Source organism: Hyperoodon ampullatus, assembly GCF_949752795.1.
Source record: "Hyperoodon ampullatus genome assembly, chromosome: 14".
Taxonomy (NCBI): domain Eukaryota; kingdom Metazoa; phylum Chordata; class Mammalia; order Artiodactyla; family Ziphiidae; genus Hyperoodon; species Hyperoodon ampullatus.
Window position 1 is genome coordinate 34,133,383 of NC_136927.1, and position 23,780 is coordinate 34,157,162.

Sequence of the window (23,780 nt, forward strand, 5' to 3'; positions counted from 1 at the left end):
GCAACGGGAGAGGCCGCAGCAGTGAGAGGCCCGCGTACCACAAAAAAAAAAAAAAAAAAAAGACATCAAGTTAAAGACTTTACTATAAGAATGTCATATCAGATTGTTTATATTGGTGAAACATTTTAAACAATCTGTGTATTCAATAATATAACAGGGCTTCCCTGGTGGCGCAGTGGTTGAGAGTCTGCCTGCCGATGCAGGGGACGCGGGTTCATGCCCCAGTCCAGGAAGATCCCACATGCTGCAGAGCAGCTGGGCCTGTGAGCCATGGCCGCTGAGCCTGCGCGTCCGGAGCCTGTGCTCCGCAAGGGGAGAGGCCACAACAGTGAGAGGCCCGCGTACCGCAAAAAAAAAAAAAAAAAAAAAAAAAATAACAAAAATTGGTTGTTATGGTAAACTTGGTCAAAACACACCTTCACAAACAATGATGTAGATAACCTACTTATTGACATGGAAAGATGATATGTAGTTAACTCAAAAAGATATCTAAGAAAATAGCATGTATAACATTAAATAGTACTTGTGCTAGTTATTAATTTGTAATCTCCTGGCTCCAAATCCATTCTTTTTGCCTGCTCTGTAAAAATGGATCTGGGCCCTTTAAATATTTCTCCTTTGCCAGCTGGCACAATGTTAAGTTTTATCAGTAGAGGGCGCGGGAGAGACATTGCAGGAGGAAAGGGGTTTGCTTCCAGGTTCTTGCTGGTGGGCTTCTCCCGTGCCCTGCAAAGCTTCCCCCGGATGTAAGGAAAAACTTACTCCTCCTCTGTCTCCTCTACTCTCGACACCCTACTACAATCCTACTTCACTTCTACCAGATGTGCGGGTTTTCCACTCATCAAGCAGTTCTGTAACATCATCTGGGTGTCCTAAGTTTAACCCAATCCTGACACTATCTACCTGGGGAGAGTGTCTGATCTCATAGATTAGGGTCTCACTCCCACGAGACTTCCTCCCACTTCAGACGCCAATCACAAGTCCAGGTTGTTACCTGTGTTTCTGACCAACTGGATATAAATCAGAGGTTCCCACAGCCTCCTCACTGGGTTCGATTAATTTGCTAGAGTGGCTTACAGAACTCAGAGAAACAGTTTTTTCGCTAGATCACCAGTTTACTATAAAAGGATATAACTCAGGAACAACCAGATGGAAGAGATGCACAGGGCAGGGTATGTGGGAAGGGGTTCGGACCTTCCATGTCCTCTCTGGGGGCCACTCTTCCCCAAATCTCCACATGTTCACCAACCTGGAAGCTCTCTGAACTCCATCATCTTGGGGTTTTATAGAAGCTTCTTTACAAAGGTGCAGTTGATTAAATCCTTGTTCACTGGTGATTGCTTCAATCTCCAGTCCCCAGCCTGCATCCCCAGATGTGGGTGTGGGACTAAAAGTTCCAACCCTCTGATGATGAGATTGGTTTCCCCTGGCAACAAGTCCACCCTTAGAAGCTTTCCAAAAGTTACCACAATAACATAAGCTCAGGTGTGGTTGAAAGGGGCTTGTTATGAACAACAAGACACTCCTTTTATATCAAGGACTCAAAGCGATTTCAGACAGAGTACAAAACTGTAGACCAAATACTACAGCAAAATGATGCTCCCATTGCTCTTATCATTCAGGAAATTCCAAGCATTTTAGGAACTCTGTACCAGAAACAAGACACAGACCAAATAAATATTTCTTATTTTAAATCACTGTATCAAACCCTGGTACCCACTCTGGTGGTTTTGTAGCTGAGTACCTCCAATGAGTTCCCACAACAGTTTACCCTAGAGAGCAGATCTCCAGCAAATTCCGCTGGCTGTCAGGGCATTAGAGCAACTGACTTCTTTGTCATTCGGTGAGACAGGGCTGTACCCTCCCAGTAAGATCAGGATTTCAGCCCTAGAAGGCAGGGAGGGTTCTTCTTGGGTGTTCTATCTCAGTTCTAGTGGTAGTGGCTGGTCCTTATGCTTGCTATTTCTATACTCTTTAGGGTTCTCTTATTATTCAATCCCTCATCATTCCAATTCCCTGTTAATAATTCTTTATACAGTTGATAATCATTATTTGGTGATTCCATATTTGCAAATTCACCGACTTGCTAAATTTTTTTTGAAACCCCGAAGTCAATACTCCTGATGCTTTTGCTGTCATTTGAAGACATTCACACGCTCAGAGCAGCAAAAAATTTGAATCACCCCGCTTGCACGTTCCCAGCTACAGTCAAACAAGGTGATGCTTGGCCTTTTTGTTGTGTCTCTCATACTGCAAGCAAGTGTCCTTTTCACAGTCTATTCCCACATTTTTTGAGCTTTTTGTCAGGACTTTCATTGTTTTAAATGGCCCTCGAGTTTAGTTCTGCAGTGCTCATAGTAACTTTATAGAATGTACCTACTTCAAGTAATAAGAATCGACTGTATTAAACTTTCCCTGTTCTAATTACAATGTGATTTCTCCCTCCTGATTGGATCATACAGAGTACTAAAATCATCTCTAAACCATTATTCCACTAATTAGTTATTTCTTCCACATGTTAGTAGAGTCACACATTTTCTATAGTAATTGAAGTTTCAGAGGTTCAAAAAAGCATAATTGGAGAAGAAAACTCTCTGAAATTAATTCCACCTTTTATGTGGGAATTCTTAATCATTTGCATATTTGAATATGCAAGATCTTTAAAGCTACCTCTAATGTTGGGTTTTTCATAATTTCAGATTTTTAATTTTATCTCTTCTTTATGTATTTTAGAACTTAAAAAGGTATTTCTTTTCCCAAAGCTTAACAATGAAAAAATTAATGAAATAAATATAATTGGCTGCTCTATTATCCCACACCAATGTGGGCAGAATAGTTTCTTAAAATAAAACTGGTGAAAACAGAGTTCCTGAACACTCTACTTTGAATATTTCTTCCAAATGGCAATTTTCAAAGCACCAAGTCAAAGGTGGAATCTCTGATGGCCGCCATCCCTCTTAAGAAATCTGTTGCCACATTTTCGTACTCTACTGGGGGCAGGATAGAAGGATGGGGAAGTGTTCCAAACTTCTAAACAAGAGCAAAGGACGGGTACAATTCTCACCGTAATACTGTTTTAGTTCCAATGTTAAGATGGTCTGAAAATGACCATTTGGAACCAAGCACCTTTCACATAATTGGTGCCAACGTCAAGGGCATAAGAGTTGCCTAGGTCATAGAGACAGAATTCTTAGGCATGGTTTTTCCATAGTAGAGCTGAAATGCAATGATATCTTGAAGGAATTGTTTAATATCATTTCTGTTAACAGGAAAAAAAAGGCTCTGGTGGGAACCAGGCTTGTATCTTCTTTCTAATAACCGCCCCTCCTGACCTTTTCCAGCTGAGTACCCTTTCCTTCTCTCCCGTGAACATCCATATAGGGAGTCAGCAGTGGTGGTGCCTTCTACCCCCACCTCCATCAGTTCAATCCCACCCACTGGAACTCATCCAAATAAAAATAATTTTTGAAAAAGAAAATCATATTTACATTTGCATAAAGCATAGCTCTATTTATTCATCTGTAGCCACACTAAACAAAAACCTTGTGTTTACTGGGCACGCCCAGCTTCAAGTCAAAGTACCCTCTTCCATTCAGATCAAACCTGGAGAAATTCCATTAAGAATGAAGGGTTCTGGGGCTTCCCTGGTGGCGCAGTGGTTGAGAATCTGCCTGCTAATGAAGCGGACACGGGTTCGAGCCCTGGTCTGGGAAGATCCCACATGCCGCGAAGCAACTAAGCCCGTGAGCCACAACTACTGAGCCTGCGCGTCTGGAGCCTGTGCTCCGCAACAAGAGAAGCCGCGATAGTGAGAGGCCCACGCACCGTGATGAAGAGTGGCCCCTGCTTGCCACAACTAGAGAAAGCCCTCGCACAGAAACCAAGACCCAACACAGCCAAAAATAAATAAATAAATTTTTAAAAAATTAAAAAAAAAATAGAATGAAGGGTTCTGGAATGAAGGGATGGGTGGGTGAGAAAATCTTGAAAGAAGGAGGATTAGATAAGGGTTTTTATTGCCAACCTCACTTCAGGTGACAAGGAGGAAGACAGTTGCTTCAGTTTCTGGCTCTGTACTCACACCCTCAGAGACAATTGATATCTCAGAGGTGATATTGAAGGGGCTGGAGGAACGTCCATGACCTTTTTTGAAGGTCATGACTGTTTTTGAAGCTGATTGCTTTCTCTGTTCATTGGAAAACAGACCTGTTGGTCTTGGAACCTGTTAAAGAGTAGTAGCCTTTTGTTTATCAGTAGAAATTTCCAGATTAGCAAGAGAAGGTAGAAGATTTTAGACACTGCAGCCCACTTGGTGGTTCTTATTAAGCCCCCATTCATTTAAATAAAATGAAATAATAATGGTTACAAATAAGCTTCATTGTAATCATCTTAATGTATGTTTAATGTGATCCTTAGTTGTAAATTGAAGCTCAGTTCCCACATCAGTACTTTATTCCCTGCTGAAAAAGCTCTTACAAAACACCTCTTTTCCGTTTTAACACAGCACTATGTTCTCTGGTTATCCCCCAGTGTTCAGAGATATTTATGTCGCATAAATGTGTTGTCCATTATTGCCAGAGGGCTCTGAATCACAGCTTGCACAGATGATGAAGCATCAATGTAATGAATTAATCTTAGAGCATCTCTTCCTTTTGAAGGCCAAGCAGGTTCTTTAGCATCTTTACTGAATGAGATTGTCTTTAACTACTGCATTTTTTGTTGCTTTTAAGAAGAGACAAATATACAGCAATAGTCGTAAAACCATCTCAGCCTTCGAAGTATTCATTCCTCTTTCTTTCAATTCCCATTAAGTAAATACATTGAGCTGCTTGATAAAGATCACCATAGATTTTGGAGGATATTTGCCTCTACAGATTGTTACCAATCCCCAGCCTCACTGGCTTTCTGTGAAGAGAAAATGAATTCATGTAGTAAAGTGCTTAGTAGAAAATCGACACCTGCAGTGGGCTCTCCGTAAATGTCAGTCCCATCCCTTCGGGGTTGCCAAATTTAGCAAAATAAATTTTAAAAATACAGGATGCCCTTGGGACTCCCCTGGTGGTCCAGTGGTTAGGATTTGAAGCTTTCACTGCAAGGGGCATGGGTTTGCTCCCTGGTCAGGGAACTAAGATCCTGCATGCTGTGAGGCCAAAAAAAAAAAAAAAAGAAAGAAAAATATAGGATGCCTAATTCACTTCGAATTTCAGATGAACAGTGAAAATTTTTTTAGTGTGCCCCAAATATTGCACTGGGACATACTTACACCAAGTAGTTATTCTTTGTTCATAGGAAATTCAAAGTTAACTTGGCACTCTATATTTTACCTGGAAACCCTAATCTCTCCCCCCTCCCTACTTTCCTGAAATTTTCTCCAATTTTGCTCTATTTTTCTCTCTAAAAACTTTGGTTAAGGGAATTGCGTAGGAATCATTAGAGAGATTTTCTTGTTTTCATAATGAACACCACAATTTTCTCTAATTTAGGCAGGAATTAGTTTTTTGGTTTTTTTTTTAAGCACTGCAAATACAAATCCTTCCCACAAGCCCATAGTTTAGTGCCTGGCACATAATTGTGCTCAATGAATATTGATCAACTGGATGAATGAATGAAAGATTGCCTGGAAAACCCGATGGTCCTGATCTCAGTGTGTTGAGAAATGGGTAGTTTGATTTCAGCTAATGTGATCAATTGCTGTTAGAGGAAATCAAAAGGATTACAGAGAAGAAAGGCACGAATAATGGCCCTCCAAAGATGTCCATGTCTTAATCCACAAAACCTGTGAATATGCTATTTTACATGGCAAAAGGAACTTTACAGATGACTCTTAAGATAAGGATCTTGAGATGTGGAGATCACCCTGCATTATCCAGGTAGGCTGAATGTAATCATAAGGGTCCTTCTAAGAGAGAGGGCAGGTGGGTCAGAGTCAGAAAAGACTATGTGACAATGGAATGACAGAGAAATTGGAAGATGCTATGCTGATGACTTTGAAGGAAGGGGCCATCCAGGAATGCAAGGGGGACTCTAGAAGCTGGAAGAGGCAAGGAGATGGATTCTCTTCTAGGGCCTCTGGAGGGAATGCAGCTCATGGACCCGTTTTTTTTTTCTTTGGCTGCGCTGCGTGGCATGTAGGATCTTAGTTCCCCAACCAGGGATCCCTGCAGTGGAAGCATGGAGTCTTAACCACTGGACTGCCAGGGAAGTCCCCATGGACCCATTTTAGACTTCTGACCTCCAAACCTCTGAGGACAACAAATTTGTGGCAACTTGTCACAGCAACAATGGGAAAATAATACAAGGGGAATGTAAGTAATAAACAAAGAAAGGTGCGTGCTAGGAGCCTGCTTAGCTGGGACAAGTCTGACAGAAAGATTTGCTTGGGACCAGTAACAAGCACAAGGAGAGGGGAGGGATGAGAATCAGCATATGGGCGGATAGAAAGGGTCAAAGAACACAGAAATTGGTAGATTCCCAAAACTGAAGAGAATGGGTGTATTAATCTGCCCTAGCGCTGTCAGAACAAAATGCCACAGACAAAGTGCGTTAAAAAATGTATTTTCTCCAGTTCTCTGGGCTAGAAGTCCAAGGTCAAGGTGTCAGCTGGTTTGGTTTCTTCTGAGGCCTCTCCCCTTGGCTTGCAGGTGGCCTCCCTCTCACCGTGTTCTCACATGATCTTTTCCTCTGTGCATGCACTGCCCTCGTGTCTCTTTGTGTGTCCAAATTTCCTCTTCTTATTAGGACGCCAGTCAGATTGGATTAGGGCCCATCCTAAGGGCCTCATTTAAAAAATTTTTTTTAATTAATTAATTTTTGGCTGCGTTGGGTCTTCGTTGCTGCGTGCAGGCTTTCTCTAGTTGTGGCGAGCTGGGGCTACTCTTCTTTGCGGTGCGCAGGCTTCTCATTGCAGTGGCTTCTCTTGTTGTAGAACATGGGCTCTAGGAGTGTGGGCTTCAGTAGTTGTGGCACGTGGGCTCAGTAGTTGTGGCTTGCGGGCTCTAGAGCACAGGCTCAGTAGTTGTGGTGCAGGGGATTAGTTGCTCCACGTCATGTGGGTTCTTCCCGGACCAGGGCTTGAACCCATGTCCCCTGCATTGGCAGGTGGATTCTTAACCACTGCACCACCAGGGAAGTCCCAGGGCCTCATTTTTAACTTAATCACCTCTTTAAAGGTCTTATCTCCAAATACAGTCATATTCTGAGGTACCGGATGTTAGGGCTTCAACATATGAATTTTGGGGGGACACAATGCAGCCCATAACAATAGGGTTGACAAACTGAGGAACAATCTACAATATAACTGATTAGTGCCCCAGATTGGAGACTAAGGTGATCTATGACAATTCAATACAAGGCAAAGTGATCCAGAATTGAAAGCCAGTCCTTGAAAAAGGACTTTAGTGGGACAATTGGCAATAGTTTGAATAAGGTCCGTAGATTGGGTAACAGTATTACATCAGTTGTTCTGAAAATTGTACTATGGTTATGTAAGATGTCAATATTTGGGGAAGCTTGGTTGAAGAATATATGGGAACTCTGTACTATTTTTGCAAGTTTTCAGAAAGTCTGGAATTATTTCAAAACGAAAAGTTAAAAATCAAAAGATGAATAATTAACTAAAATAAGGTAAACAAATAGAAGAGAGAGGGAGAAAATGAGAATGGAATTGGGTGTGACAATGAAGGAAGGAAAAATGGAGGAAAAGAAGCAAAGAGGAACTGATTTCCATGAGGTCAGAGGTTACATCTGCTGTTTGGGTTTCCAATGACCCCCTGCTTCTGGGAGCTCAGCGTATGATTTGGGAGGTAATATTCATTGAGGCACAGACTCTGAAGAGAAGGCAGTAGCCCCATTGAATCCCACTTCACATTCATGAAAAGCCTCAAAGTTTAACTTCTGACATTGTCTCTAAAGACTGTTACATAGTCAGTGTGTGTGTCGAAAGTGTGAATTCCTTGTATGTTAAGACATTTAAAATACACTGCCATCTTGGTAACTGAGTTTTGGTATTCCCCCCACACACGTTTTTCCCCCAATTTTCCCCTTCTTTTTGACCTTTTTTGGTTCGTTTTGAGATATAATTCACATACCATACAATTCACCATTTTAAAGTGTAATTAGGTACTTCCCTGGTGGCGCAGTGGTTAAGAATCTGCCTGCCAGTGCAGGGGACACGGGTTCCAGCTCTGGTCCCCAGAGCAACTAAGCCCGTGGGCCACAACTACTGAGCCCACGCGCCACAACTACTGAAGCCCGTACGCCTAGAGCTGGTGCTCCCCAACAAGAGAAGCCACTGCAAGGAGAAGCCCGCGCACCACAACGAAGAGTAGCCCCTTCTCGCCCCAACTAGAGAAAGCCTGAGCGCCGCAATTAGAGAAAGCCTGCGCGCAGCAACGAAGACCCAACGCAGCCAAAAATAAATAAATAAATAAATAATTTTTTTAAGAAGTGTCTTTAACGGTTTTCCGCGCAACCGTTACCACTATCTAATTATACAATAGTTCATCACTCCAAAAAAGAATCCCACACCCGGTTAGCAATCACTTCGCATCCCCCCCATCGCCCAGCCCCTTAAGTCTGTGACGATTTGCCTCTTCTGGACATGACTTGTAAGGGATCATGCATATGCGGACCAGCAGTATTTCAAAAGCTCAGCCTCCAGGATCGCCAGTGGCCGCGGGATTGGTCGGTGCAGTTGAGTGTGCGCGGGGTGCCCAATCGCCTTCGAGCGTGGAGAGGAGGCAGGTGCAGGTGGCGGGAGGCGGTGCGCCGGGGGGCTGGGGGCAGAAGGCGGAGGGCGGAGGGCAGAGGGCGGAGGCCGGGGGGTAGAGGGCAGGGGGCGGTGGGCGTGGCCTGGAGCTGCCGGCGGCCGTTGGTCGGCGCCCAGAGCACGGGCATGGCGGGCCTGTGGCGGGAGCTCCTGCGCACCGACCGGCGCTACCCTTGGCCCACTAACGTGCTGCTCTACGCCGCGCTCTTCTCAGCCGGCGACGCGCTGCAGCAGCGGCTGCGGGGCGGTCCTGCCGACTGGCGGCAGACGCGGCACGTGGCCACCGTGGCCGTGGCCTTCCACGCGAACTTCAACTACGTGTGGCTGCGCCTGCTGGAGCGCGCGCTGCCGGGGCGCGCGTTGCGCGCCGTCCTGGCCAAGGTGCTGTGCGACCAGGCGTTCGGCGGGCCGGTGTACGTCTCTGCCTTCTACTTCGGTGAGTAGCCGGGCCAGGCACCTGGGGGCCGGAACTGGGGGACGGAGGCGGATCCGGAATTGGGGGACGAGAGGCAGGGGTCGGGGTTTCAAGAGGCTGGGACCGGGCAGGAGCCTGGGGCTCTGGGGGCCGGGGACCGGGCCTGGAATCCTGGGGTGGGGGCCAGGGTTCAGGGGACTGGGAGGGTCTGGACGAGGGCCGGAGGTCGAGGTGCGAGGGTCGAGAAGTCTGGAGACCGTGAATTAACAGGATTGAGGGGAAAGAAATTGAGGGGCGGTTGCCGGAGAGGCCAGGAATTAGGGGGCCAGGGTCGCAGTTCGGACGCTGGGTTGCCCGTAGTCTGGGGCTGGAGGTTTCAGGGGGCCTGGGGCGTACGTAGGCCGGAAGTGGGGAGGCAGGGCTGGGGATCCATTTTCCCCTGACAAAGGTCCACGGGAACGTCGAGGAGACCCCAGCTTGCTACCATGTCAGCTGTGAGCCCCGTGACCAAGTTGTGGGGCGGGGCCGGTCCTGCTCCTGGAAAGATCCACCCGGGGGCTAGGGGCCTCCTTTCCACTGGCGGGATACTCCTTTCCATACAAACAAAAGGTGAGGGGATTCAGGATGGTGCGGGCAGAGCCGGTGGAATCTGAGGTGCGGCCCGGTTCCCCTCAAAATGTGTGCTCAGGGCGGTAGTCCTGCTTTTGTAACAAGATTTCCCCTGAAGGGGGTCCCGTCCCCATATCAAAACCCACAGAAAATGTCAGGAGACCTCGGACCCCTGCCGTGAGAGGACTCTGTACCTGTGAGGGTCTGGGGAGCCCCCTCCTCAAAAAGTCCACCCTGGAGCCTGAGGGCCTGACTTTGGGAACCTTTCTTAGTGCCCTAAATTCTAAAAACGATGGCAAGGACTCTGTGTGGCCTTCTTCTTCATAGCGTTTTCTATTGCTTGGAAGGGAGTGGGCAGGGGAGGGGCACCCAATCCCCTAAGAAAATTCAAGGGTCCTGGGCCTGGCCTTGGCATTGGGGATCACAGATCCCCCAAGGGATCTTGTCAGTGGCTGTTGGTGCTTTCTTCTAAACTGTGTTGAAGTGGTCAAGTCACCACTTTGAAGGAACCTACACTGCCCTATGGACCTTATTTTGGGGGCCAGAGTCACTCACAAACTCCACAGAAAACATGCCTGATGCAGTGCCAACCACATGGCCCATGGGGTCTGTGAGGTTAGGGGATAGAGGACCTGAGAGCAGGAGCTGCCTGATTGATCAGAAGATCTGTGCCTGATCCCAGCGCGTGACTTCCAGGCCAGATTGGCAAACAGGTTCCTCATGCCTGTTACTGCAGTGCCCTTGTACTCTGGTGATGGGATGGAGGGTTGGGGGCAGCTGGCATTTGGGAGTCAGATTCCTATCTAGTCCTCAAACAACCCAGTGAGGCAGGTATTGTTATTCCCATGTTACAGACAAGGAAACTGAGGCTCAAAGGGATAAACTACCTGCCCGAAAGCAACACAATCCATGTCATGGTCTTCATCTCCCTTGGGGGATGTCAGCATTCCTGAAACCAGAAAGATGCTGCAGTCACAGGGCTGCTGGGGCCTGTGGTTCAAGCCCGAGGCCCCTGAAACCGATTCCTGCCCACATTGCTTCTTTGTTTTGCATTTCAGATTTCTGGGCCCTGTTTCCCTCTCCTCATGTTAAACTGAAGGGGGAATGGTGGGAAGGGGGTGGGTTGGATGTGTGTTCAAGGCACTTCAGACTTGGAAATTGCCTGTATCAGATGTTCCTTTGTGCTGGGGCTGCCTTGGGCGCTAGAATAGTTGTGATTAAAAGGTCTGGCTCGGAATCCACACCTAGGTTGGACTTGGATCACTATCAACCTCTCTGAGCTGAGCTCTTTTTCTCCTCTGCAACTCCACCATCCTTAGCTGAGGGTTAGGAGGGTCAGATGAAAGAAAACACATCAGGTGCTTAGCCCTTAATTAGTGCTGGGTAAGTGGAATACTATTACCAATATTGGGCTCGGTTTTCTTACCGGTCCTGTCCTAAGAATCCCCTGCAATTGACTAAAAATATTTTATTTCCCCTTCTTCCTAATCAGAGTTGGGGGAGAATGCTTTAAGAATGCTTTAAGAATCCCCTGCAATTGACTAAAAAAGATTTTATTTCCCCTTCTTCCTAATCAGAGTTGGAGAGTGCTTTAAAAAGCACTCTCATTTTCACACCTTTCCTAAAATAGGAGGGTTTTGTCCTTGTTCCCTGACTTCCTTTTCAGGGTTGTTGAACGTCAAAGTTTTCCAGATGTTTTTAGGAAGTCTGAACTGGTGTTCTGCTTTCAAATTCCGTTTAGAAAGCCTCTTAGATGGGAAATCTGTAGTTGCTAGAATACCCAGAGTCCGGCAGCCTTTTTGTAAAAGAAGGAAATTAAATTTTTAAAATTTTAAACATTTCACAAAATGTTTTGAAGGGAGAGAAGAAAAGTCCCCAGTAGTCCCACCATGCTGACACTGAGGTTTTTATGAATTCTCTAACAGCTTTTAAAAAAAATAATCGTTCTGCTTTAACTCGGTACCCTGCTATTCTCACTTCGTATTTATCATCACTTTAAAATTTACCTAACTTTAGAATGGAGATTATCTTTTGTTTTCACTGTTGGGTCACACAGAACATACTAAGTTAGTGATAGTGGTGGTTACCTTGCATATTGGAATAGAAAACTTGAACATGAACTGTTATACAGTATACTTCGTATTAAATCTTTTAAAATTCTTTTGGCGTGTGTTTTTTCAAATAGGTATGAGTATTCTCCAGGAAAAGGATGACATATTTTTGGACCTGAGACAGAAATTCTGGAATACATATAAGGTAAGACAGACTTTTGAAAATACGACCAGGATGTTTTTAACATTAAATACATTTAAATAAAAATATTCTTGGGTTTCCCTGCTGGCGCAGTGGTTGAGAGTCCGCCTGCCGATGCAGGGGACGCGGGTTCATGCCCCGGTCCGGGAAGATCCCACATGCCGCGGAGCAGCTGGGCCCGTGAGTCGCGGCCGCTGAGCCTGCGCGTCCGGAGCCTGTGCTCCGCAACAGGAGAGGCCACAACAGTGAGAGGCCTGCGTACCGCAAAAAAAAAAAAAATCTTGAATTAGGGCTCCAGTTGGTTGGCACAGGGTACTATATATTTTGACAGATCTTAAATTTGTTTTGATAGTTGAATGAGAAGCTTTAAGAGTGTCTATATGTGTCTCTGAATTTTGGTCAATGTTCACAACGATTTCTGACATTCTTATGTTTATTCTTGTTAGTGACCACAGTGATTTTTTTGGAGCCAAAGAAGTTATTGCAAAATAGGAATAGTAGAATGTGAGTGGCTTAATGGAATCATTCTCATATTTAGAGCTGATGTTTCCAAGTGTGCATTCTGCTGAGTCCCTATGAAAGGAACCTTCTTGACATCACAAAGGTATTTACAGAAAAGGAAGATGTTTCCCAGGGTTATCCTGAGGCTGGAATCAAGTCACCTCTTGTCCTGTTTGCTCAGTACAAATATATATATAATCCAATCCCACAAATATCTATTCCTTTATTCAATGAAGATTTATTGAGCAGTGTCCTCAAGACCTGGCAAAGTCAGGGATGCTTTCCATCTCTGGCCTAGTGTGATTCTATTAATGACAATGTTTGATTCTATTAATGACAATGAGGTGAATTTTCAGGATTCCAGAATATACACAGCCTTGTCTAGGGCTCCACATCTACTTAATTCCTGAACAAAAGCAGTGGCAAGCCACCCCCAGCCATCCCATCACCCTCACCCACAACCCCAGCATCTTCTGTTGAACTGTTCTGAGCACGAGAACCATTATCACCCACTTGGTGGTTGAAGGCAGATGACAGGGAGGGTGGAAGCCACATGCTGCCAAGCCCCTCCCGGGGGGAAAGCATTCAGAATTCTTGTTACTTCTCTTGAGGCAAAATTGATGGGCCCATGGTGACATGCAAATATGATTTTCTTCTGCTTTACTTTGGAAAAGGAACAAGTTTGCCCACGATGTCATAGATCTCATGGAGATAGGTACATCTGACATTTATACATTTATACGAAGAGCAAGCCAAGCAGAGTTGTAAAAGAAAGGGGCTTTGACCAAGAATTTGCAGATATTTCAGATTCTCCTTCTTTAATGAAGACATACAGGCTATCTTCATTGGGTAGAAACGTGGCGACTTTTACACACCTTTTTAAAAACAGTGGTTCTGGGACTTCCCTGGTGGTCTAGCGGTTAAGACTCTGCACTCCCAATGCAGGGGGCCCAGGTTCGATCCCTGGTCAGGGAACTAGATTCCACATGCCGCGACTAAATATCCCGCGTGCGGCAGTGAAGATCCTGGGTGCTGCAACTAAGACCCAGTACGGCAAAATAAATAAATAAATATTTAAAAAAAACAAACCCCAAAAGCAAAACACAACAAAAACAGTGGTTCCAAATGAGTAAGTTGTATCTATGCCCTTGAGAAGAAAGAAGGTACCGGCAGTCTGATGCCCAGCACCATTTGGGGGCTTTCCTGAAGATCTCCCATAACAAGAAACTCTCTGCTAGGCATTGCACTAGGTGTTAGCGGACGATAACACAAAGCATATATGTAGATGATATATAGAGAGAGATATACACGCACACACATTGCTACTGTCTTTGAGGGACTTACAATGTAGTGGGATGGATAGACAAGTAAATAGACAAACATTAACCTCAGTGCCACGAGCAGCGCTCAGAGCATGCAAACGGGTACTTAGCACAGCATGGAGATGTAAGGGTGCGGCTCAAGGAAAGCTTCCAGGGGCAGGTTATGCCTGAGCGGAGTCTTAAAGAACTCAGGGGAGTTAGGCGGATACCTGGGGCCTTTCCAGGGGCAGAAGGAGCCGAGGAAGGAATGCATAAAACACTGTGGTGTACCTGTAAGGGAGAAACTACAAGGGATGCTATTCATAGAATATAAAATATGAATTGAGGAGCAACTGCAAATGACTTTGGATCTTGGAAGGTGTTGAAGGCCATGCCAAGGATCTTCAACTTAAGTAATTACTGGCAAGGGAGACCAGTTAGAGGGCATTGTGACCAAGTTCACGTAAGAAATCATGAAGCAGTGGGCAGAGGAAGGATTTCAGAAATACTTAGGAGATAGAATTGGTAGGTCTTGATGATGGATTGGAAGTAGGGTTGATGGGCAAGGACACATCTACGGTGACCCATCCGCATTTACTGGGTACCGCGCAGCATTCTGTAAGCAAGAGCCCACTTTTCTCTCCCAGTTATTTGCTTATTTCTCTGTTATCAGTAGGGACTCAGGGATTCCCATTTTATCGATGGTTTATAATTCATTGCTGTGTTTAATTATTTTGTTTTGCAAATGTCCCAGACTTGGTCAGTGAGAGTTGCTTCAAGCTGGCGCCTATTTCCTTGTGATACCTCCCCATCTTTTTTTTTTTTTTTTAAGCCACTTCCTTACTTTATATCATAAAGATAGATGTTCTAGGCTCATCTTGTACCTTGTACCTTGTACCTGCCCTACTCTGGCCCTGGAATCAACCATTTCTTTGAGGAGTCCTTTTTCCTTTTTGTGGGGAATGGCATGGGAGACCAAGATCTGCAAACTGAGTGATGCTACATTCTGAAGAAAAAAAATTGCTGTAAGAGGGCTTCCCTGGTAGCGCAGTGGTTGAGAGTCTGCCTGCTGATGCAGGGGACACGGGTTCGAGCCCTCGTCCAGGAAGATGCCACATGCCGCAGAGCAACTAAGTCCATGAGCCACAACTACTGAGCCTGCATGCCACAACTACTGAAGTCTGTGTGCCTAGAGCCCGTACTCCACAACAAGAGAAGCCACCGCAATGAGAAGCCCGCGCACCACAACAAAGAGTAGCCCCCCCCTCGCCGCAACTAGAGAAAGCCCGCACGCAGCAACGAAGGCCCAACACAGCCAAAAGTAAAATATAAATAAATTTAAATAAATAAATATGTGTTGTTATTTTGAAAGCAGTTGTCTTCCAGAATTGGTACTGATTCAGGTAGACTTTTTATTGTAAATTTGTGAATATAATAAAAATCTTTATTCTTGCGCCTAACAGCTGTTTGTACAACTCCTTACCCTCTTCCACTCGAGACCATAAGTAGTCTCATTTAATCTGCATAGTCTGAAATATAATACCGCATCCACATTCCACCTGCCTGGTGTTTCTTAATGCTTTATAGAACGAACTGTGTGATTGTGTTGTGCGATTAAAAAGCATCCTAATAAAGTTTTTCTTTATTCCAGAGTGGTCTGATGTACTGGCCTTTTGTACAGGTGAGTTTCAAACTACTTAGAATGCCAACTCATGGGTCTGGTTTATATGGAGTCCTAAAAGACTCTTTCTCTCTCTGTTATAGCTGACCAACTTCAGCCTCGTTCCTGTTCACTGGAGAACAGCTTACACTGGGCTCTGTGGTTTTCTGTGGGCCACTTTCCTCTGCTTTTCACAACAGGGTGGTGATGGTACCTTGAAGTCAGCTTTTACTTTCCTTTGTGTAAAGGGAACAAATGAAGTTGAAAGACCCCCCAGAGAAATGACAAGTCAAGAACTCCCTGAAATTGACTAATTTTTTTCCCTTAAATGCAGAGGATTGCCTGCAGATGAAGTACCCTGCTTACCAGTTATGTGCTCCATTTTGAAGAATTACTATTCTGTAGACCCGATTGTTTTTTGTTTTTTTGGTTTTTTGGTTTTTTTTGCGATATGCGGGCCTCTCACTGTTGTGGCTTCTCCCGTTGCGGAGCACAGGCTCTGGACGCGCAGGCTCAGCGGCCGTGGCTCACGGACCCAGCCGCTCCGCAGCATGTGGGATCTTCCCGGACCGGGGCACAAACCTGTGTCCCCTGCATTGGCAGGTGGACTCTCAACCACTGTGCCACCAGGGAGGCCCCCGATTGTTTTTTAATTAGCAATGATAACTTTCAATTTTATTCAAATCTCCTTTTTTTTCATTCTAATCCAAAAGTATTATTGATACTTCTCTAGTATTTTCACTTCCCTAGTACTTTGGTTAATATCAATAACAGTGGCAAAATGGCAGTTTATAATCTTTACTATTTCTGGTCTAATATTTTATTGCCAGTTGATTTAAGGAGCTTCCATTTTGATTGTATACATCTCGTTTCTAAAATATCAGGTTATCTCTTAAACACTTTTGGCTCAGATTACCTTTTTTTTTTCTTTTTTTTTTTTGCGGTACGCGGGCCTCTCACTGTTGTGGCCTCTCCCGTTGCGGAGCACAGGCTCCGGACGCTCAGGCTCAGCAGCCATGGCTCACGGGCCCAGCCACTCCGCGGCATGTGGGATCTTCCCAGACCGGGGCACGAACCTGTGTCCCCTGCATTGGCAGGCGGACTCTCAACCACTGCGCCACCAGGGGAGCCCCTCAGATTACCTTTTATACCAAAAATAGTCCTTATAGTTAATTTCTGTTTACACAGAATTCAATCAGGAAGATGGAATAACCAGATTTTCCCCTAAAATGCTGTATAATAATTTATTGTTATTCTAATACTAAAGTTCTGCAAGTACGTTTTATGTAAAAAGAAATGTGCACAGTGTATGATTAGTGTTCTGTGTAGAGTGTATTTTACTGGATTTTCAAAACAACTTTACCTAATACGCGTAGAAAACAGAAGGGAAATTTAGAGGATGTTGAAGCATTTTTTTTGAAACAAGTTTACAGAATATTGCTTTTTGATCCTGGGTCCTGGCATTTGAGGTATTTACCTTGTAACTCTAATGACACCTACCCAGCTTTCCTACTTTTCTGATGCCCTGATGGTTATCGTATGGTTATGCCATTGGCCACCACTACCGGGGAGTTGTCCTGCTACCAATAAAATCAAGAGTGCCCAGTCCCATCTTTTTGGACTCGTGGTTTCCATTTCCAATCTCAGATATAGGCCTTTTACCCAGATAACTGAAAAATGATTTCTCAGTTCAGGGGAGATCTTTTCCTTCTATACAAGTGGATGCAACCATCCTTATAGTCCACCAGGATAACTATAGTAGATAAAATTTCATAACCCTTATGTAAATAATAAATGTTATTAAAGCGCCACTGTAGGGATGTGAAGAGGGTAAACAACAAGGCGATAACTGTTAAAAGAAGTCTGTGGTCTAGTTGGGAGTATAAGTGAAGAAATTGATAATCAGGTTCTCAGGACATCTAATCCGATTCATCATTCATTGCTTGAACAGCATCCGTGACAAGTGGTCAATAGAAAGCTATTACTCAAGTAATGCCTCCCAGCTGTAGGTTAGTGACATAAGCAGTAGGTACTTTGAAATCATGGTGCCCGAGGCAACCTGGGAAGGCTCCATGGAGGAGATGCCTGAGCTGGGTCTTGAAGGATGGAAAGTCGCAAGACTGAAGGTCTGTGAACTGGAGTGGTGATGGTAGGATCAGATGAGATCAGATCTTGAAAGAGAGAGAAGAAAAAGAAAAGGCATTTAAGTTCTAAATTAGAGGGAAATTTCCATTGGGTGTTCCTCAACTTTGAATAAAGTAGATGTTTCTGTCCAGCTTACTTGTAATTAAAAATCATGCATAATTTGTAACCTATCAGTCTTTTTCATTTGTAGGAAAATTAATGAAAGTTATTCCCTTTTAGCTATATCATAGTGGGTTTGGTGAGGAAAAATTAGGCAATGTGAGAGTCTTCATGTGTTTAAAAATTTCTGATAACAAGTTTGAGAGTGGCATGTAAGAATATTTTCCTCAAAATCTGTCAGTAAGGTGATTCAGCAGACAAAGTGATTATCTGCCCACTACACAGTCAGTGAAATTTTGCATTTAGGGGTTCATGAAGGGTGCTTTAGGAAAAACTTTATCTTATTTGTATTGATGGTTTGGGGGGCCAGAATAAGAAAAGTGTTTAATGAATCAGAGGAATTACACTAAAAGATAATTCAAAGAGGAAAACATTTTCACATTCTAGTACTTCATTAATAATTGCAATTTTGGTTTTTAATACTTTGAAGAAAATTTTGTTTCACTTCTTTCACTATAAAACACATAGATACAGAGATTTAACTTTGGTATTTCAGGTTGTGTCTAAATAAGGCCTCCGAATCAACTGTGTTAACCACAACCAAATTAAACATAGATAGTCTCTCTCATTGAGGTAGATGACCCAGAATTACAGTTTCTAACTCACCCATACTTTATTTCTCTCCAAGAATTGTCATCCTTTAGGATTCATTTGAAGCTATTGAAAAATATCTTTTGCTAGGTGGGCAATTTACTTTTAGTTCAGTGAAATTTTTGTTGTTGTTGTTGTTTTTTTGTGGTACGCGGGCCTCTCACTGTTGTGGCCTCTCCCGTTGCGGAACACAGGCTCCGGATGTGCAGGCTCAGTGGTCATGGCTCACGGGCCTAGCTGCTCCACGGCATGTGGGATCTTCCCAGACCGGGGCACGAACCCGCGTCCCCTGCATTGGCAGGCGGACTCTCAACCGCTGCGCCACCAGGGAAGCCCTAGTTCAGTGAAATTTTATGTGAATTTCTGTAGTGTTTGCCAAAACAAATTATACCCAGAACATGCTTAACCATATGTTCTGGAGGCAGCTTTCGTTTGAAATTAGGTTCATCTTCTGAAACTATTAGAAATTTAATGGATTTTTTATGCCTGAAGATCTTGACCTTGCATTGGCTACACTTAACCTAGTTTTACCCACAATGTTTAGAATCTAAAGGAACAGAAAATGCAATTAAACAACTATTGAAAATTTTTCTTTTAATAATGGGGAATAAGTGAAAGGGGAAATCTGGAGATTAACAATAAAGGATGTACTTGGAATTTCAAGCTACTGTGAGCAGTAGCCAACCAAGTGAATAAAAGGGAATAGTTAGTAACTGAGTAACATTATTGGCATATATCAGTTAGAAGCGTATCTTTTTTTTTAGTTCTCTTCCCCATTGTGTCTTTCCTTAAATCTTTATTTATCCATACCTTCCTTCCTTTCTCTGTCAAAAGGCCATAACAAGCCCCCTCCTCCTGTCCTTCATCCCTCCCTAACCCTGACCACCCAGACAGTCCAAGGGGACAGAATAACTGTGATGAAGTTAGGGATCAGACTACTTAAGTGACATGATAGCCATGATGTAGATAGAGAGATGGTAGCAGAGCCTCCTCTTTGGATCTTTTCTTCCCTCTGGGGGAAGAAAATGAGGAAGGATCAATCAGCCCTAGGGAGAATTTTGAAGTGACTGAACATTCTGGAGGCAGCTTCCATTAGAAATTAGGTTCATCTTCTGAAAGTATTAGAAACTTAATGGGTCCTTGTACTTGAAGATTTTGACCTTGAAGTGTCCTCTTTCTTTTCAGAGATCCTCTCCTTCCTCTGGATGCCCGTTCCCTGCATTCTCTCTGACGTAGTGCAATATCTTCCAAATCAGTTCTCATGTCTTTTCCTCACCTCTCAAAAATCCCATTCTCTCTATCTGACTGATTTCAGCTACATTTAGAAAAGTAGGTTTATTAAGCTCACTTACTGAGATGTGGATGACAGCCTTTCTAGTTGAGTTTTGTTTTGTTATAATTGCTAACACAAATGAATCTCTGGATGGAATTTTAGTAACTATTGCTGTGGTGGGAGGGGGTGGAGATAAGAGGGTATTTTTTGGCAGAAGCCCTCTGAGACACTTTATATTATGCTGTCTTATTGCAATGTATTGTGAACCTTCACAATGGATGATCATTATCTGTTTGCATATTTGTATTCCCTTCTAGACTGAGCTTCTGGAGGGAAGAATATATTTCTTATTCATACTTGTATCTGAAATGTCTAGCACAGTGTTGGGCATGTAGCAGAGGCCCTGTAATACTGCTGAATGAATGAATGTAATTTGGATTTCTCATCTTTGTTTTTTGCCTCTGGACTGCTGCTGAGCAGTCTGGACTGATGGCCCTTTCATTTTCATCCCCATGTGCAGGCAGCTGTTTCTGTCTTAAGCTGGGCACAGTCCAGACCTTCACCTACTTTGGCCTCAGGCCCATAAAATTGTATTTTCTTGGAGATGGTTATGACTTGTAGGCTTTGATGCCCCTGGCCCAACTTGCACATACCCTCTGAAAACCATCTCATCACACCTCTCCCCAGCTCTACAAAGACTGGATTGTTTGTCTTTAATAATTGGGTGGGGGGTGGTTCTCTGGTGGCACAGTGGTTAAGAATCTGCCTGCTAATGCAGGGGACGTGTGTTCGAGCCCCGGTCTGGGAAGATCCCACATGCCGCAGAGTGGCTAGGCCTGTGAGCCATGGCCGCTGAGCCTGCACGTCTGGAGCCTGTGATCCGCAACGGGAGAGGCCACAACAGTGAGAGGCATGCGTACCGCAAAAAAAAAAAAAGAATCTCCCTGCTAATGCAGGGGACATGTCTTCGAGCCCTGGTCCGGGAAGATCCCACATGTCGTGGAGCAACTAAGCCCGTGCACCACAACTACTGAGCCTGCGCTCTAGAGCCTGTGAGCCACAACTGCTGAGCCCACACGCCACAACTACTGAAGCCCATGCGCCTAGAGCCTGTGCTCCGCAACAAGAGAAGCCACCGCAATGAGAAGCTCGTGCACCGCAATGTAGAGTAGCCCCCGCTCGCCACGACTAGAGAAAGCCCGCGTGCAACAACCAAGACCCAACAGAGCCAAAAAAAAAAAAAAAAAAAAAAGTATTGGGTGGAGGGAATTCCCTGCAGTCCAGTGGTTAGAATTCCATGCTTCCACTGCAGGGGCCCTGGGTTTGATCCCTGGTCAGGGAACTAAGATCCTGCAAGCCATGTGGCGTGGCCAAAACAAAAAAGGGGGAATTGGGTAGAATTGTGATAGTTGGGCCTTCTCCAAACCACTAAATTACCCTTTGTGATGGTTAGTTTTATGTGTCCACTTGACTGGGCCACGGAGTGCCCAGATATTTGGTCAAACACTATTCTGGGTGTTTCTCTGAAGGTGTTTTTGGATGAGAGTAACATTTATATTGGTAGACTAAGTCAAGCAGATTGCCTTTCCTAATGTGGGTGGGCCTTGTCCAATCAGCTGAAGGCCTGAATAGAACAAAAAAGCTGGCCTCATCCCAAGTAATAGAATTCTTACTGCCTGACTGCCTTCAAACTGGGACATTGGCTTTTCTTCTGCTGTTGGACTCAAAACATTGTATATATATACCACATCTTCTTTATCCATTCATCTGTTGATGGACATTTAGGTTGCTTCCATGTCTTGGCTATTGTAAATAGTGCTGCTATGAACATTGGAGTGCATGTATCTTTTCGAATTAGAGTTTTCTCCAGATATATGTCCAGGAGTGGGATTGTAGGATCATATGGTAGCTCTATTTTTAGTTTTTTAAGGAACCTCCATACTATTCTCCATAGTGGCTGCACTGATTTAACATTCCCATCAGGTCCCTTTCTGTTGTTTCAATATTATAATTGAAATAGTAAGTGGCTGTCAGGAAGTTAACTTGGAGGGTGGGAGATGGAATTCCTTTCCTTGTACCCATCTGTTAGCTTTTAGTTCTAGAATTTGAAGGGGGACAGAACAAATGAAATAAAGTAACACGTAGAGTTCAGGTTTGTTAAGTTTTCATGGGTCATTCTTTCTGAATGTCTTCTTCATAAGGGTTGTAAATTGGAAAGTTGAAACAGAAACTGCTAAACCAAAGTGAAAATATTCCCCGTCCACTTGATTTCTTCAATAGCAGGCCTCTAAATTGAAGATTAAGAGAATGTTCTTAAGGGAAAAAAAAGGTATGTCTGTAAAGTTGTTGTACATTTGGCCAGTTTAACTTTTTGCTATGAAAGGAAAACGGGAAAAAGTCAGTTTATGCATGGGTTGAATGCCAGAGAAAACAATAATATTCAGAGGATTTAATAAAGGGACATGAAGTATTAAATTAATATACTGAACAGTAAGATACAGACCCACCACACAGAAATTATAATTTGCCAAGTTTTTGCAGTCTGTTTTTTCTCCATAATGATAAGTATTACTAAAGTGAACCACAATTTCCAGGCTTTTGGCCAATAATAAATTTGTGAGAACAGTATTAGAGAATCTTCTGCAGGTGATGTGTGAATTTTTTTTTTAAAGGGTGATAGGTAAGTTGCTTGTAATATGTTATTTATTTACCTCTTTATTTATTTATTTATGGCTGCGTTGGGTTTTTGTTTCTGTGTGCGGGCTTTCTCTAGTTGCGGCGAGCAGGGGCTACTCTTTGTTGCGGTGCGCGGGCTTCTCATTGCGGTGGCTTCTCTTGTTGCGGAAACAAGACCCATATATATGCTGTCTACAAGAGACCCACTTCAGACCTAGGGACACATACAGACTGAAAGTGAGGGGATGGAAAAAGATATTCCATGCAAATGGAAATCAAAAGAAAGCTGGACTAGCAATTCCCATGTCAGACAAAATAGACTTTAAAACAAAGACTATTACAAGAGACAAAGAAGGACACTACATAATGATCAAGGGATCAATCCAAGAAGAAGATATAACAATTGTAAATATTTATGCACCCAACATAGGAGGACGTCAATACATAAGGCAAATACTAACAGCCATAAAAGGGGAAATCGACAGTAACACACTCATAGTAGGGACACCCCACTTTCACCAATGGACAGATCATCCAAAATGAAAATAAATAAGGAAACACAAGCTTTAAATGATACACTAGATGGACTTAATTGATATTTATAGGACATTCCATCCAAACACAACAGAATACACTTTCTTCTCAAGTGCTCATGGAACATTCTCCAGGATAGATCATATCTTGGGTCACAAATCAAGGCTTGGTAAATTTAAGAAAATTGAAATCGTATCAAGTATCTTTTCCGACCACAACGCTATGAGACTAGATATCAAGTACAGGAAAAAACCTATAAGAAATACAAACACATGGAGGCTAAACAACGCACCACTTATTAACCAAGAAATCACTGAAGAAATCAAAGAGGAAATCAATACCTAGAAACAAATGACAATGAAAACACGACCCAAAACCTATGGGATGCAGCAAAAGCAGTTCTAAGAGGGAAGTTTATAGCAATACAATCCTGCCTTAGGAAACAAGAAACATCTCAAATAACCTAACCTTACACCTAAAGCAATTAGAGAAAGAAGAACAAAAAAACCCCAAAGTTAGCCGAAGGAAAGAAATCATAAAGGTCAGATCAGAAATAAATGAAAAAGAAATGAAGAAAACGGTAGCAAAGGTCAATAAAACTAAAAGCTTGTTCTTTGAGAAGATAAACAAAATTGATAAACCATTAGCCAGACTCATCAAGAAAAAGAGGGAGAGGACTCAAATCAATAAAATTAGAAACAAAAAAGGAGAAGTTAAAACTGACACTGCAGAAATACAAAGCATCCTGAGAGACTACTACAAGCAACTCTATGCCAATAAAATGGACAGTCTGGAAGAAATGGACAAATTCTTAGAAAGGTATAACCTTCCAAGACTGAACCAGGAAAATATGAACAGACCAATCACAAGTAATGAAATTGAAACTGTGATTAAAA

The 23,780-nt window shown here is 43.6% G+C and overlaps 1 protein-coding gene across 1 annotated transcript; it reads left to right on the forward strand.

Annotated features, from left to right (window-relative positions):
• Nucleotides 1-8,893: 8,893 nt before the first annotated feature.
• Nucleotides 8,894-15,820, forward strand: MPV17L (MPV17 mitochondrial inner membrane protein like; the record flags this gene model as incomplete). The annotated part of the gene is made up of 4 exons (XM_079719032.1): nt 8,894-9,203; nt 11,977-12,047; nt 15,498-15,527; nt 15,611-15,820. 4 exons carry the CDS (start codon nt 8,894-8,896, stop codon nt 15,818-15,820), a joined length of 621 nt encoding a protein of 206 aa, XP_079575158.1.
• Between the last annotated feature and the right edge of the window lie 7,960 nt (nt 15,821-23,780).